Raw genomic sequence first — 18,292 nt, forward strand, 5'->3', positions numbered from 1 at the left:
ATACAGTTCATAGGGAGCCATCCCTATCGTACTCTGATAACTGTTGTTGTAAGAAAATTCTATCAACGGTAGATATTTATTCCAAGAGCCTTCGAAATCCATAACACAGGCTTGTAACATGTCCTCCAATATCTGAATTGTCCTTTCGGACTGACCATCTGTCTGAGGATGGAATGTTGTACTGAATTTTTGTTTTGTACCCATTGCTCGTTGCAAACTCTGCCAAAACTTGGAGGTGAACTTCGGATCCCTATCCGAAACTATAGACTTCGGTATCCCGTGAAGTCTTACAATCTCTCTAACATACAATTCTGCCAACTGATCCACTGTAAATGTTGTTCTAATAGGCAGAAAATGAGCAGATTTCGTGAATCGATCCACCACTACCCAGATGGAATCAAATAAGCCCGTGGTTCTAGGTAACCCAACCACGAAATCCGTCGTGATATCTTCCCACTTCCATTCAGGTAGGGTTAAAGGCTGCAACAACCCTGCTGGTTTCTGATGTTCAGCCTTAATCTGCTGACAAGTGAGGCATCTCGATACGAATTCTACCAAATTCTTCTTCATACCGCTCCACCAGAAGTACGGTTTAAGATCTTGGTACATCTTAGTGGTGCCGGGATGCAGAGAATAAGGGGGTAGAATGAGCCTCCTCAAAGATCTCATTCCTAAGTTCCACACTACTCGGAACACAAACCCTAGCTTTATACAGAAGCATCCCATTGTCTGACACTGAGAAATCCCTGGCTTGACTAGCCAAAACCTCATCTCTGATTTTCACTAACTCTGGATCAGTTATCTGAGTGGCTTTAATTCTTTCTAACAGATCAGATTGCAGCGTTAAGTTGTGAAGATGACCTACCACAAACTCGATGCTGGATCTAACCATGTCCTCTGCTAACTGAGGTGAGATCTGAACCATGCTAGCTACCTGCCCGGGACCCTTCTTGCTCGGGGCATCGGCCACTACATTGGCCTTCCCAGGGTGATAGAGAATCACACACTCGTAATCTTTCACTAATTCCAACCAACGCCTCTGTCTAATATTCAAATCTTTCTGAGTAAAGAAATACTTGAGACTTTTATGGTCGGTATAGATTTCACACCTTTCTCCGTAAAGGTAATGCCGCCAGATCTTGAATGCAAAAACCACCGCGGCCAACTCTAGATCATGAGTCGGGTATCGCTGTTCATAATCCTTTAACTGACGGGAGGCATAAGCGATAACTCGATCGACTTGCATCAGCACACACCCCAGACCCTGTCTGGATGCATCGCAATAAACTACAAATTTTTCGTTGTCTGAAGGCAAAGCTAGCACTGGAGCGGTAATCAATCTCTGTTTCAGCTCCTGAAAACTAGCTTCGCACTTGTCTGACCAGACAAACCACCGATTCTTCTTTGTAAGTTCGGTTAAGGGTGTTGAAATTTTAGAAAATCCTTCCACGAACCTACGATAATACCCAGCTAAACCCAAGAAGCTTCTAATTTCTGTCACTGTCTTCGGCCTCGACCAATCCCTGACGGATTCTATCTTCCCGGGATCCACCTTGATCCCATCTTTACTAATGATGTGCCCTAAGAAGGACACCTGAGACAGCCAGAATTCACATTTCTTGAATTTGGCATAAAGCTTGTGTTCCCGAAGCCTTTGCAATACCATCTGAAGATGTAACTCATGCTCCTCTTTTGATTGAGAGTACACGAGGATGTCGTCGATAAACACAATCACACAGATATCGAGGAAATCCTTGAATACTCTATTCATCAAATCCATAAACGCTGCAGGAGCATTGGTTAGTCCAAACAACATAACCAGGAATTCATAATGTTCATACCTAGTACGGAAAGCCGTCTTCGGAATGTCCTCCTCTCGGATTTTAAACTGATAATAACCCGATCGGAGACCAATCTTGGAAAAGACCGTCTTCCCCTGAAGTTGATCGAACAGATCATCGATCCTAGGTAATGGATATTTATTCTTCACTGTTAGCTTGTTCAATTCTCTGTAATCGATACACATCCTCATAGTTCCATCTTTCTTCTTGACGAACAAAACCGGAGCTCCCCAGGGTGACACACTAGGCCGAATAAACCCTATGTCAAGCAACCCCTGGAGCTGAATCTTTAACTCCTTAAGTTCAGCTGGAGCCATTCTATACGGGGCTTTGGAAACCGGTTCCACCCCTGGTGCCAAATCTATAACGAAGTCAATCTCCTGCTGAGGTGGTAACCCTGGAAATTCTTTGGGAAAAACATCTAGAAATTCCCGAACCACCTTGATGTCCTCTGGCCAAATGGTATCTGGCCGAGTGGTGTCCATCACCACGGCCAGAAACCCTAAACAACCGCCATGTAATAACTCCTTAGCTGACATGGCCGAAATCACCGGGATCCGAGATCCCCGAACTGAACCAACAAACACAAATGGTTCATCATTTTCCGGTTGGAAGATCACCATCTTCCTCTTGCAATCAATACTGGCTGAGTATTTCGATAGTAAATCCATTCTTAAAATAATATCGAACTCTACTAGGCTTATCTCTATCAAGTCAACACTTAACTCTCTACCATCTATTCTGATCGGCATAGACCTAATCCACCTTTTGGAGATAACTAACTCTCCGCCAGGTAATAGGGTTCCAAACCCTGATTCATAACTATCACACGGTCTATCCAATTTACTAAAGATTCTGACTGTCACACTAAAAACATCCCTGACCTTAGCACTCACCCGGATGATGCCTCTTACAAATGGGACACTCCGGGTAGGTTTAACGGGTCTCAACACTATCCTGACGACCGCCTTGATTCTGGTTCCCTCGGAACCTCTTGTTCTGCCCCGAACCACCGGATGCAGTGGATGATTTCCTCTTCTGGTCCATGGCCGAACCACTACCTCCCCTGCTGAAACCTGATCCACGAGGGGTAGGAGCCCCGCCACTCACTGGAGTCCTAACTGACTCCAACATACATCCAACTGCGCCCTCAGCTCGCAGTGCTTTATCCACCATCTCAGCATAGGTGATCTTGTCGTCGGTAGTGATCATAAGGTCATACTTGATTTTCATATTAAATCCGTCCAGATACTTTTCTTTCTTACCGAAATCGGTTGGCACAATTCCCGAGGCCAACCTCGCCAACCGATCAAACTAGGTGGTATACTCTGTCACACTCATATTCTCTCGCTGGGTCAGGTGGGTGAACTCTTTCCTCTTGGCACTTCTGACTGCCTCGTTATAATATTTTGCGTTGAAGAGTTCCTGGAACCTTTCCCAGGTCATGGTGGTGACGTCGTGAATCTGAGACACCATGTCCCACCAAACTAGAGCGTCTTCTTGGAACTGGAAGGTGGCACACACCACTCTGTCATTCCCGGTGACACCCATAAAGTTCAGTATCTTGGTAATCACCATTAGCCACTGTTCGACTTTCATGACATCTGGGCCTCCCAGAAAAACTGGAGGTGCTTGCTTCTGGAACATTTCATACAAGGGTTCCATTCTGTTTACCGCTACTACTATTTCGGCCTGAGCAGCAAGGGCAGGTGCCACTGGAACTTCTGGCACAGGCACTGCAGGAGCCCCCTGCTGCCTCAATCTCTGAATCTCATTATCTTGCTCCTCTATTCTGGCTTGCATTTCAGCAAACTTAACATCCCAATTCTAGGCTTCCTGATTGGCTTGGGCAGCCTGAGGCGGGTTAACATCACCCCGACCACGAACCCTGCCCCTGGGACCTCTACCTCGGCCAATAACACTTGGGGAAAACTGAGCTCCTTAACCCTGATTAGACTCGACTGAGCTGCCCTAACTCTTGGTATTTCGTCTAGCGTCCATCTAGTCCGAACAGCCTCGAAACCCCGAGTTGGCACATCAGGTCATGATCAATGAGAGCTTACTAATGCCGCTTAATTTGGAAATTAAAAACAAAACATGCGCCTATTCTACTATCAGGCTACTAACATGCTTCCTACCAGGCTTTTCTTAATTCATAAAAATTAAATAAGCTACTAAAGCAATAAAAGCTTACTGAACCGTAGAACGAGCTAACTCCTGATGATGATTGTACATGTCGTGACGATCTACGGAAGACAACCTGGCGGCTCTGATACCAAATTGTAACACCCTAACTAGCATAGGCGTATTACGTGATTTTTAAACATACTGTGCAGCTCGTTGCTAATCAACGAGGTTTATGGAAATCGTGATTAATTAAAATTTTTGCTTTTTAATTAAACTTATAAAATATTTATACAAAAATACTCGGGATCCCGATTACAAAACATTTTACAAAAGTTCACTGACTAATCAAAATACTTGTCGCCTAGCGACTAATTACAAAAAAACACTGTTGTCCCGAGGATCGTACGCTCTAGGCCTAACCGCCCCGACATGTACAATCTTCATAGGCTCGTCCTCACGGTTCCACAGCTTTGGCCTTGCCCTTACCTACACATGAACATAGCACTGTGAGTCGACAGACTCAGTAAGAAAAGTATAATAATAAACATACATAATCCCGAGTTATGATCAGACGCCCATACCCCTGACCATAACCCTAACTGTCGTGTCCCACACGATACTGAGTCTTGAACGTTCATAAGACGGTACTATTGACAAGTAACAGCCTATACTCGGTACACTGGTCATACTCCAGCTGCTAGTCATACTCTAGCCTGTACCGATGTGTTACGATGTCGGCCTATACTCGCACCTCGGTCATACTCCACCGCTAGTCATACTCTAGCTCGTACCGATGTGATACGTCAAATAGTACGGAACCACCAACCCGAGTATCGACCTATACTCGGCACCTTAATCGTTCATACTCCAGCTGCTAGTCATACTCTAGCCTGTGCCGATGTGATACAGTGTCAGCCTATACTCGGTACACTGGTCATACTCCAGTTGCTAGTCATACTCTAGCCTGTACCGATGTGACACAGTCAGATGGTTCGAAGCCAACATACATATCTAATGTAATCTAACAGGCTTCCTACATGCACGCTAAACATGTAATATATATGGATACTATTATACTAATCTTACCTCAATTCTGAATTCAGGTGTGCCGGTCAACCTGACTGGAACGAACTGCGCGGCGGTTTACAGGCTCCTAAACCATAACAATCACAACACTATAAGTGATATGCTAAATCACTTCTCGGGGACTTAAACTAGAAACTAAAAGTTTCCCTACCGATAACAAGCATGGCAATACCCCAAATAACATAGAAACGAGAAAATCTAGGGTTTCAGAAAATCACCCAACCGGCAGACCAGTTGTCCAACCGGAATTCCGGTTTTGGAAATTTTCAAAACCCCATCCAGAATTCCGGATGCACAACCGGAATTCCGGTTCCTCGCAGACCAAAATCAAAAATTCATAACTCCATCAATTCGAACCCAAAGCATATCAAATCTTCCAGACCTGTTCTAGACACCCCTAGGAACAAATCCAAAGCACTAAAACCGAGCTTCAACCACAGAAACTCATTTCACCATTAGAGGTTCAAGATTGAGTTCAAAACTGAAAACTTGACTAATCCCTCCAAACAGCCACTAAATCATGCATAACTCAACCTATTTCAACATAATAAAACTCCAGAACATACATCTAAACTGCAGCAACAATTACAACAACAAACTTCATCATCTTTCTTTAAAAACTCTAACTTTGAACTAAAAACTACCAACTTGCATCAAAGCAAATAACATGCATCAAACTAGCTCTAGACCACTCAAAATAACAAGATTAATCCTCTGTAGACAACAACAAAATCACAGCAGCAAGCATCACAACAAATCAACATGCAACAATCATCTTTTTAATCATTTTCAATAAATTACAAAAGGGAAAGGTATAGAAACCTTACCAACACTTGAAGAACACTAAGATTGGATGAATTTAAGCTAGAATCACTAAGAAGAAGCCACAAATCCTTGTTGCACAAGGAGGCCGAAAGAGAGAGAGAGGGAGAGCTTGAAATTCTAATTTTTTTTCTAACTTTCTTAGCTTTGAATGAAATGAGAGAACATGCAACATTAAACCTTTTTGTTTCAGCCAAAAATAATAATCAAATAACATTTAATTCCACTTACTAAGTCCACTAAAGGACAAACTAACAATGGGACAAAATGACCAATTTGCCCCTCCATGCTAAAATAACATAAATAACACTAAAGGGGTATTTTGGGAAATTCTAAATTCCCGGCCAATCCCGACATTCCCAATGCCTAATAAACCGTCCCAATCTACTAATATACTAAGTTGTGATTTTACTGAGCCAAACACCGAATTCCATGTTACCGGGCACCGGAAATGCAAACTTATGAAAATCACTAAATGACATAAAATGCATTTCAGAATTCAACAATAACAGTATAAATAATTATTTAAATAGCTATAAATAATTTTCCATAACTAAACATGATTAACTGCTAATTTCCAAATTAAACTAAGCGGTCTTTACAATGATGAAATCCAGAAGACACTGTTCGAGATGGGGAGCGGCAAGGCTCCTGGTCCAGATGGAATGTCGGCTCTTTTCTACAAACACTATTGGGAGGTTGTAGGGAATGACTTCTGTGAAGCTATTCAGGATTTCTTTATCTCATGTCGTATGCATAAGGGATTTAATGACACGAATATAGTCCTTATTCCTAAGATTCAGAACCCAAAGAGAACAAACCATTTTAGACCCATATCCCTCCGCAATGTTACTTATAAAGTCATTTCAAAGATCCTCGCGAATAAACTTAAGCCTATCCTGCCTAGATTGATTTGCCCAACCCAAGCGGCTTTTTTATGCCTGGTAGAAGCATTCAAGATAATAATGTCATAGTTAAAAAAATCATCCATACCTTTAGTCGCAAGAAGGGCAGAGAAGGTTCCTTTTGTTGGATATTATTTTACCAGGATCTTAGATCTACTCACAAGTATGTTTATTAACATCCTAAATATGAACTTTCTAAAACGATAAATTAAACACATATAAAGTTTAAGAAACCTTACATTGGGTGCAGCGGAATTATAATGACTCCTTCCGTTCAGATCTCTAACCCTTGATTCCTTTCTGTAGCAGAGTATTATCAAGATCTGAACCTGGATCTTCTTCTCTGAATCCTTGATGCCGAATCTCCTTTCGTTGATCTTTCTTCACAATCTTCCTCACTATGATTGAGGTATTGCTTGATGTGTGTGGGCACTACTCTAATCACTAAGAGAGGTTCGAAATTTTGAGGAAGAAAAGAGAGAGAGAGTGGCGGCTAGAGAAGAGAGTGGAGGCTCAGGTTTTTCTGATTCAGAAAGTGTAATTTTCCTGAAGCCTTCACTATCTATTTATAGCATTCCTTCTAGGGTTTGATTTGAATTATATGGCATTAAAATAATGAAAAAATCATTTAAAAAAAGATAACATAAGTGGCCGGCCCTAGGCTAGGTGGACTGGGCCTTGATTTTTGCAATTTTGCAATTTTACCACTTTTGTATCTGATTTTCTCAAAAATGCCAATTTCCTAATTCAATCATTTAAATGCCAATTCTAACTATTTAATAACTATAAATAATTATTAAATAATATTGTCATTTATCATATTTATTAATTGCACCATACAAAGTATCACAATTAACAAATATGCCCCTGTTAACTCTTTCTTTACAATTTCGTCCTTACTTAGTGAAAATTTCACAAATAGACACAGTCTAATTTGTGAATTATAATTGATTAATCAAAACCAATTACATGAGTCTTACAAGCAATATTATCTCAACTAGTGGGGGGACCATGGGTCTATATAACCGAGCTTCCAATAAGTAGATCAAGAATTTAGCACTAAAATTCACTAACTTATTAATTCTTCGTTGAATCCACGCATAGAACTTAGAATTGCACTCTCAGTATATAGAATGCTCTATATGTTCCACCATATAGACACATCATTAGTTATCCATTGTTATAATCCTAATTTGATCAATGATCCTCTATATGAATGATCTACATAGTAAAGGGATTAAATTACCGTAACACCCTACCATGTATTTTATCCTTAAAACACTTGACCCCGTATAAATGATATTTCAGCTTATGTGAAATGAGATCTCCACCATTTATTTTCGTTTGGCCAAGCTCGAAGGAAATCATCCTTTGCTTACTATTTGCCAGATAGAAGCTATAGATTCCATGTTTATGCTAGCGCTCCCACTCAATTGCACTACCGTGTTCCCAAAATGTACGTATCACCCTGACCTAAAAGTAGGCTTAACTAACAAATCAAAGAACACGAATAGCCTTTCAAGATTGAGCCTAATCATAACAGGATTAAGATCATTTGATCTAGGATCAACTTGGCGATATTGACTTGAATAGATTTTACGGTAACTTTAATTAAATCTAATTCAAAGTTCAATATCGGTCCCTTCCGATGCATACTCCATGCATCCAACCTGAGCTTTACTTTAACCAATGTTCTGGAAAGAACATAGTATTTCTCCAAATACAAGTAAACTCTTGTTGTAGATTATCATATCAGTAAAACCCTGTGTCTGATAAATCTAGGAAACTTTATTCACATAGTCATGTTTACTTTCCAATGTGATGACAACACAATAAACATGATCAAGTATGTGAAAAGGGTTTAAGATGAATTTATAAATCAATTAGACAAGCAATTGATAAAGTGAGCCAAAACATACACAAATGAATGAAAAATACTTCTGTTTCTTTATTGATGTTGAATAAAATAGATTACATTGAAACGGAGTTTTATTTAGGGCATAAAACCTAACAAACTCCCACTTGCACTAATATAAAACTAATTAGTACATATCAATTAATCCTAAATTCTGACGGTGCTTTTCAAAGGCCGTCACAGCCAAGACTTTGGTAAATGGATCGGCTAGGTTGTCCTCTCGTGTCAACTTTCTCAACTAGTACGTCCCCTCTTGCCACGTATTCTCCGATAATGTGATACTTCCTTTCAATGTGTTTGCTTCTCTTGTGGCTTCGAGGTTCTTTCCGTGTTGCTATTGCTCCATTGTTATCACGAGTAGTACCGCAGGCTTTTCCATTCCAGGAACAACTCCTATGCTTTGGTGAAGAACTTTCTTAGCCGGACAAGTTCTTTTGCGGCTTCGAATTTCTTGCTATGTATTCGGCTTCCATAGTTGAGTCCGATATTGCGGTTTGTTTAGCACTTCTCCAAACCACTGCTCCACCCCCAAGAGTAAACACCATCCCAGATGTTGATTTCCTGTCTTCAAGACTTGCCTGGAAATCTGAATCAGTGTAGCCTATGGGATTTAAAGCACCACCCTTGTAGACTAACACAAGATTCCTTGTACTCTTTAAGTATTTCAGAATATACTTAACTGCATTCCAATGTTCTTGTCCTGGATTAGACTGATACCTGCTCACGATTCCAACAGCATAACAGATGTCAGGTCTAGTGCATAACATTGCATACATTAGACTTCCAACTGCAGAGGCATAGGGAATTTTCGCCATGTCCTCTATCTCTGGAGGATCAGTCGGTGACTGTTCCTTAGATAGACGAATACCATATCTAGAAGGCATGTTTGCCCCATTGGTGTTGCTCATGGAGAATCTCTCTAAGACTTTGTCTATGTAGGTCGTTTGAGAGAGAGCAAGAGATCTGTTCTTCCGGTTTCTTATAATCTGAATACCAAGAACATAGGCTGCTTCACCCAAATCTTTCATATCGAATTGAGTGTTGAGCCATTCCTTAATGTGAGTCATTTTCTTGACATTGTTTCCAATGATCAAAATGTCATCAACATAAAGGACCAGGAATACTACTATTTGGTCTTCCTTGAGTTGGTAAACACAAGGTTCATCTTCATTCTGAAGAAAGCCGTAGGTTTTGATGATTTCATCAAACCTCTTGTTCCATGAGCGAGAAGCTTGCTTGAGTCCATAGATAGACCTGTTTAACTTGCAAACTTTCTTTTCTTGCCCAGGAAGAACATAACCTTCTGGTTGCTCCATATAGATGGTTTCTTCAAGTACCCCATTAAGGAAGGCAGTCTTGACATCCATTTGCCAGATTTCATAATCGAAAGCAGCAGCTATGGAGAGAAGAATTCGGATGGATTTGAGCATGGCAACAGGACTAAAAGTTTCCTCATAGTCCACGCCTTCTCTTTGGGTATAACCCTTGGCTACAAGTCTAGCTTTGAAAGTTTCGACTTCGCCTCCAGCTCCTCTTTTCTTCTTGTAAACCCACTTGCATCCTATCGGATGATAGTCGTCAGGTGCGTCTACATATTCCCAGACTTTGTTCTTTTTCATGGAATCCATTTCTGAATCCATTCCGGCTGACCATCGTTTCCGTTGCGGACTAGCCATTGCCTGTTTATAGGTTAATGGATCGTCATCAATACCGTCACCTACGACCATATTGATTTCACCATCCAAGCCATAACGAGCAGGTTTTGTTGAAACTCTCCCACTACGACGAGGTATGGTTGTCTTCTGAACAGAAACTTTAGTAGTAGATTTCTCGGTTGTTCAGGCCGAGGGAGTGGGATCGTCTTCTTCACGAGTGGAAGAGGACGGAACATTGGAAGGACTTATATCTGATAGCAATTCCTCTAGAACAACTTTACTTTTCGGTTTGTAGTCTTTAATATAGTTCTCTTCAAGGAAAGTAGCATTTGTAGAAACAAACACTTTATTATCCTTGTGACTATAAAATAGTCCACCCCTAGTCTCTTTAGAATTTCCAACAAACATGCATACTTCGGTACGTGATTCAAGTTTGCCTTCTTTCTTTCTTAAGACATGAGCAGGGCACCCCCAAATTCTGTAATGGCGCAAACTAGGTGTTCGACCATTCCAAAGTTCGACGGGTGTCTTAGGGACTGCTTTAGATGGAACAACATTTAAAATGTCATTTGCCATCTGTATAGCATATCCCCAGAAGGACGTAGACAGAGTTGAATAACTCAGCATAGACCTAACCATTTCCAAAAGAGTGCGATTTCTTCTTTCTGCACTCCATTTTGTTGTGGAGTAGCTGGGGCAGTGTATTGGGATTCAATTCCAAGTTCAATTAAATGATCTTTGAACTGCATATCCATATATTCTCCACCCCTATCAGTTCGCAAGATCTTTAATGATTTACCTAATTGGTTTTGGGCCAAAGCATGAAATTCTTGAAACTTTTCAAACGTTTCAGATTTCTTTTGCATTAGGTAAAGAAAACTATATCTAGAGAAATCGTCAATGAAAGTGACAAAATACTCATAACCACCTCGGGCTTTGACATTCAAAGGTCCGCAGACATCGGAATGCACTAACCCTAGAGGGATTTTGGCACGCTCTCCCTTTGCAGAGAAAGAACGTTTAGTCATTTTTCCTTCTAGGCAGGACTCGCATACTGGCAGTTCACCTAGGACGACATTTTTCAATGGACCGTCTTTGGTGAGCCTATTGAGTCTATCAAAGCCTATATGACCTAAACGTAAATGCCATAGATAAGTTTGATCATCATTATCAATCTCTTTTCTTTTTAGGTTTCTAGGTCTAGCTACACTGAAAAGTTCACTATTTAGTGAGATTTGAGTACTCGGTCTTAAAACATAAAGCCCTTGTTCCATTATAGCAACACATATTTGAAATCCATTACGAGAAATTGAACAATTTGTACTCGAAAAATTCAATATATAAGATTGTGTTTGCAAACATGAGACACTAATCAAGTTTCTACTAAAGTTTGGAATAAATAAAACATTTTCTAAAATTAAAAATCTTTGTTGAAACTTGATGCGGGCTTTTCCTCTAGCTTTGACCGATACTAATTCGCCATTGCCAACTTTAAGCTGTAACTCTCCTGGAAGTAGATTTTCCCAGGTTTCAAGCAAGCCGCAGTGAAGAACATACATGGTTAGTAGACCCAGAATCAACAATCCAGATGGATTTGTCGTTCTCTAAAACACATGATTCAAAGACAAAAGCATTACCTTCGTTTGAATTGTTTAGAAGCCTGGGACATCGTTCTTCATGATGACCCTTTCCATTACAATTCGAACATAGAAGATTATGTCTGATAATTGTACTTGAAGAAGCAGTTTTGCTAGATCCTTCATACCTAGTCCTTTTCCTTTGATTGTTGATTGCAAACCCAGGGGGACCCATTGCAATCAAGTTCCGTTCATGGGCTCGTAATTCTGTTTCGAGCTTGTCCATGTCGGAGGAGTTAGAATTGTTGATCATATAAGAGATAACAAATTCATTATACTCCGGAGGAAGACTATTAAGGATAAGTTGGACCCATTGTTCTCTTGATAAATCAATTCCCAGTAGATTTGCCTTTTGGAATTTCAGATTCATCATCAACAGATGCGAGTTAATGCAACTACCAGGATTCATTTTCACACTATAGAGTTCTTTTGCTAAGATAGTAACTAAGAGAGGATCGGGGTGTGGGTTATTCATAATGACACTACAACACATCAATAAAACAGAAGTAAGGTTTTGGCTCATAAATTCATACACAATTTAGAAAATAGCAAGTAATTACATATGTTATAGAAATACTAAATCTAACATAGTTTATTTTCCAAGGTATTTCAACAAACTGACACAGTGTCCCGTTTAGGCGAGAGTCAAAGCATCATTCATTGAATAGAGTTGTCAGCTCATCTAAAATGATAAACATTCTAGCAACCTTTTATTCGATCAAGATTTGAATTCAGCGTTGTCCCGTTTAGGCGAGAGTCAAGGCAATTCTATCTTATGAGCTTCCACCATTGTTTCATAACTTGCAAGTCAAGTATGGTCGCCACCATTAGGGTGATCTATACCATACAAAACACTTACAAACTACTTATCATGCGAGGTTAAACGGTGCGAAATTGCTAATGAACGTTCCTCCATTAGGGAGGATTACTCACTAAAACAAACACGGTGTAAAACCCACAATGGAGATCGAATGTCTCTTGATTAAAAGCTCATTATTTAAAAAAATATATATATATGTATTTTGTATAATCATAATATTCGATATTATAATAATGAAAAATTACAAATTAAAGTTGGTTTAATTAAAATCAACTTTAATTAATTTTCAATTATTATTTAAATTTGAAAAATAAATTCAAATAAATATCGAATAAGTTCCATAATATAATAATGAAAAATTAAAAATCAAAATTGATTTAAATAAAAAATCAACTTTAATTAATTTTCAATTATTAATTAAATTCAAAAATTTGAATTTTAAATGGAACAAATTTGAAAATATCTTGTTTAAGTTGTTTTAGAAAGAATCTAAAAAATCAACTTAAATATCTTTCAAATCAGATTTAATTAAATTCAAAATTAAGTTGTAACCACTTAATTTTGTAGATATTTTAAGTTAAATATTCAAAAAAGATATTAACCTAAAAATATCTAAGATATTCCATTTTAAGTTAATATTTGAAAAATATCAACTTAAAAAATATCTAAAGAATCTTAATAACCAATTCCTAAAATTCCTCAACTTAATTTAAAATTTTGAATTCAAAAGATATTCAGATTTAAGTTGGTTAGTTATGTATAACTAAATATCAACTTAAATAGGAATATTTAATGAAAAATTTAAAATAAGTTCCAGAAAGAATCTAGATGGTTATAATTCTATATTTAATTAAATACAAGAAAATACATATAGTTTAGCTTAGAATATTAAATTCTTTAAACTATGATTTTCTAAATTAATTTCAAAATAAATGAAATTAATTATGTTGCTAATTCAATTTTAATTAGGTTAAACTAGTGTAATTAACCCTAGTACAGTCATTCAAATCAGGCAAATGGGCCTTCACAATTGGGGTAGTTTGTGTGAGGGGGTGCTGGGTTCAGTATGTCGTACCCACTTCTATGGCTCCCAACTCTCACACAAGGCCCAAAAGAGAGGAATTTAACCTTAATAAGAACAACTGTTATTAATTGAATAGGCCCAAAAGCTAAATGGGCCTAAATAAATCCTATCAATAATTATGATAATTTATTTTAGCAACATTAACCTATATGCATCTATAATAAAATTAAACACATAGGCTCACACAGGCACACTTTGGATGGGTCCTATCATGTTGCTAGGTCATACACAGATGAAAGAAGATTGTAAATTATACCTGTTACAAATTATTATCTTGACCAAGGGAGCCATCAGATCATTAGATCTGGCAAAAGGTAACCATGGCTATTTGCAATCAAGTAATAATAGGTTTTGAAAACTTACACATAAGTTAAAACACATACTCCTGCAACAGGGTTAGCTGGATAGTTGGAAGTAGGATTTATTTAATTTTTTTTTTTTTTTATAATAAATTTCGAATAAATAAATAATTAAATAAAAATTTAATATTCGAAAACAATAATTTCGGAATTAAAAAAAATAAATTTCGAAAATTTAAAAAAAAAAAAAAAAATTTAAAAAATTAAACCTACTTTTTATCTTATATCTATTTAAAATTACATGATTATAAATATCTTATTTTAAATAAGGTCAAAATATCTTTTAAAATATTTATAAAATCTGACCTTAAATTTAAAAAAAAATATAATCAAATTTAAAAATAAGATAGGTTTTTAAGCAAAAAGATAAATACTAATTCTATTCGAATTCAAATTACACTAATATCTTGAATTAATTTAAAAAAAAAAAAAAATTAATTCAAAATGATAATTAGAATTGAATTAGGAATAGTATTAGTATATATACAAAACCATACAAAAATTTGGAAGTTAATTCCATGAAAAGGTATGAAAAATTGAAGAAAAAGGGAAAAAACCGAAACTGTACAGACAGTTCTGCGATCGCAGAAAATATCAGCACAGCCCCGATTTTGTCAAATCTTCAAAAAATCATAACTAATTCAAATAAAATCCAAATTGAGTTCTGTAAAAGGCTAACTTGCTTAATTTTTTTTCATACTATCCAATAAAAATAATTACAGAATCGAAATCACAATTATTTATCACGAAAATTTAACAAACATCAATCATTCATCAAATAACACTCAATACAACATGATACCATCCAAAGAACATACAAACAATCGTTTTAAAGTCCAAATTTCATGTAAGTAAATCAATTACCATGGCTCTGATACCAGTTGTTGGATATTATTTTACCAGGATCTTAGATCTACTCACAAGTATGTTTATTAACATCCTAAATATGAACTTTCTAAAACGATAAATTAAACACATATAAAGTTTAAGAAACCTTACATTGGGTGCAGCGGAATTATAATGACTCCTTCCGTTCAGATCTCTAACCCTTGATTCCTTTACGTAGCAGAGTATTATCAAGATCCGAACCCGGATCTTCTTCTCCGAATCCTTGATGCCGAATCTCCTTTCTTTGTTGATCTTTCTTCACAATCTTCCTCACTATGATTGAGGTATTGCTTGATGTGTGTGGGCACTACTCTAATCACTAAGAGAGGTTCGAAATTTTGAGGAAGAAAAGAGAGAGAGAGTGGCGGCTAGAGAAGAGAGTGGAGGCTCAGGTTTTTCGATTCGTAAAGTGTAATTTTCCTGAAGCCTTCACTATCTATTTATAGCATTCCTTCTAGGGTTTGATTTGAATTATATGGCATTAAAATAATGAAAAAATCATTTAAAAAAAGATAACATAAGTGGCCGGCCCTAGGCTAGGTGGACTGGGCCTTGATTTTTGCAATTTTGCAATTTTACCACTTTTGTATCTGATTTTCTCAAAAATGCCAATTTCCTAATTCAATCATTTAAATGCCAATTCTAACTATTTAATAACTATAAATAATTATTAAATAATATTGTCATTTATCATATTTATTAATTGCACCATACAAAGTATCACAATTAACAAATATGCCCCTGTTAACTCTTTCTTTACAATTTCGTCCTTACTTAGTGAAAATTTCACAAATAGACACAGTCTAATTTGTGAATTATAATTGATTAATCAAAACCAATTACATGAGTCTTACAAGCAATATTATCTCAACTAGTGGGGGGACCATGGGTCTATATAACTGAGCTTCCAATAAGTAGATCAAGAATTTAGCACTAAAATTCACTAACTTATTAATTCTTCGTTGAATCCACGCATAGAACTTAGAATTGCACTCTCAGTATATAGAATGCTCTATATGTTCCACCATATAGACACATCATTAGTTATCCATTGTTATAATCCTAATTTGATCAATGATCCTCTATATGAATGATCTACATAGTAAAGGGATTAAATTACCGTAACACCCTACCATGTAATTTATCCTTAAAACACTTGACCCCGTATAAATGATATTTCAGCTTATGTGAAATGAGATCTCCACCATTTATTTTCGTTTGGCCAAGCTCGAAGGAAATCATCCTTTGCTTACTATTTGCCAGATAGAAGCTATAGATTCCATGTTTATGCTAGCGCTCCCACTCAATTGCACTACCGTGTTCCCAAAATGTACGTATCACCCTGACCTAAAAGTAGGCTTAACTAACAAATCAAAGAACACGAATAGCCTTTCAAGATTGAGCCTAATCATAACAGGATTAAGATCATTTGATCTAGGATCAACTTGGCGATATTGACTTGAATAGATTTTACGGTAACTTTAATTAAATCTAATTCAAAGTTCAATATCGGTCCCTTCCGATGCATACTCCATGCATCCAACCTGAGCTTTACTTTAACCAATGTTCTGGAAAGAACATAGTATTTCTCCAAATACAAGTAAACTCTTGTTGTAGATTATCATATCAGTAAAACCCTGTGTCTGATAAATCTAGGAAACTTTATTCACATAGTCATGTTTACTTTCCAATGTGATGACAGCACAATAAACATGATCAAGTATGTGAAAAGGGTTTAAGATGAATTTATAAATCAATTAGACAAGCAATTGATAAAGTGAGCCAAAACATACACAAATGAATGAAAAATACTTCTGTTTCTTTATTGATGTTGAATAAAATAGATTACATTGAAACGGAGTTTTATTTAGGGCATAAAACCTAACACCTTCGCCATTAAAATTTATTTGATGAAGGCTTATGACATGTTGAGTTGGTAGTTCATTAGACATGTGCTCCAGTGCTATGATACCCTAGTGCAGTTCTGTAACTGGGTGGATCAGTGTATTACTACCACTACCCTAAATGTGTGCCTTAATGGGGGTCAAGTTGGAAAGATTAAACCCCTTTGTGGTCTGCGCCAGGGTGACCCTCTTTCTCCTTATCTATTCATTTGCGCGGCTGAAATGCTCTCTTATGTGTTGAATGAGGCTTTGGAGAAGTGGGTTATTAAAGGTATCAGACTAAGCAATAAAGGTCCGACTCTCACTCATATCTTTTTACGGATGACCTCATTCTGGTTGGGAGGGCTAATGTTGATGAAGCTAGGGGAGTGTGGAACTGTCTGGATGAGTTTTGTTCGTGGTCTGGCCAGCGAATCAATAGGCTAAAAACGTCCATCTTTTTTAGCAAAAACACGTCGGATTAGGTTAAAACCGACATTAAAACGAACCTGGGTACTAGTGACCTTGTTACGAATACTAGGTATCTGGGGCTTCCCCTGTTTAGGTCTAGACAAAAGGATGTTGATTATAATTCCATTTTGGATAACCTGACTTTGAAGCTGTAGGGTTGGAAAGTTAAATCTCTCTCGAAAGCTGGTCAGACAACTCTTATCAAATCAGTGGGTTTGGCCATGCCTTGTTATGCGATGCAAACCACGAAACTTTCAAATCATCTCATGCATAAGATTGATGGCATGGTGCGTGATTTCCGGTGGGGTTTCGAGAAAGGTAACCAGGGCATGCATCTCAAGGCTTGGGATAAGTTGTGTCTTCCCAAATCCCGTGGGGGGCTGGGATTTCGGAAAACAAAAGAAATGAACCTTGCTTTCTTGGCTAAGTGGGGGTGGAATCTTTTAATTGGTTGCCAGTCCCTCTGTTGCAAAATATTGGAAGCAAAGTACCTTAGAGGAAAAGATTTCTTATCTTGCCAGTATAAAGACTCTGACTCCTGGTTTTGGAAAAACGTGGTTAAGTCTAAGACTATTTTGCGTAAAGGGGCCTGTAAAGTGATAGGGGACGGGAAGAATACGAGAATTTGGGATGACCCCTGGATTCCGCATGGTAGGGACTTCATTCCTAGGGCTAGAGCTGATGGTTAGTCGATGCATCGTAAAGTCTTTGATCTCCTTTCTGATGATGGGGATTGGGATGTCCGGAAATTAAACCTTTTGTTTGAAAAAGAGACGGTTGTGGCTATTCTTAAAGGGGG

General features: G+C 37.7%; 1 protein-coding gene across 1 annotated transcript; it reads left to right on the plus strand.

Annotated features, from left to right (window-relative positions):
* The first annotated feature begins 6,508 nt into the window (after positions 1-6,508).
* Positions 6,509-18,182, plus strand: LOC133037002 (uncharacterized). The gene is made up of 3 exons (XM_061113796.1): positions 6,509-6,736; positions 17,101-17,436; positions 17,649-18,182. Exons 1-3 carry the CDS (start codon positions 6,509-6,511, stop codon positions 18,180-18,182), a joined length of 1,098 nt encoding a protein of 365 aa, XP_060969779.1.
* The last annotated feature ends 110 nt before the right edge of the window (positions 18,183-18,292 follow it).

The sequence above is a fragment of the Cannabis sativa genome, chromosome 4 (assembly GCF_029168945.1).
Source record: "Cannabis sativa cultivar Pink pepper isolate KNU-18-1 chromosome 4, ASM2916894v1, whole genome shotgun sequence".
Lineage (NCBI taxonomy): Eukaryota > Viridiplantae > Streptophyta > Magnoliopsida > Rosales > Cannabaceae > Cannabis > Cannabis sativa.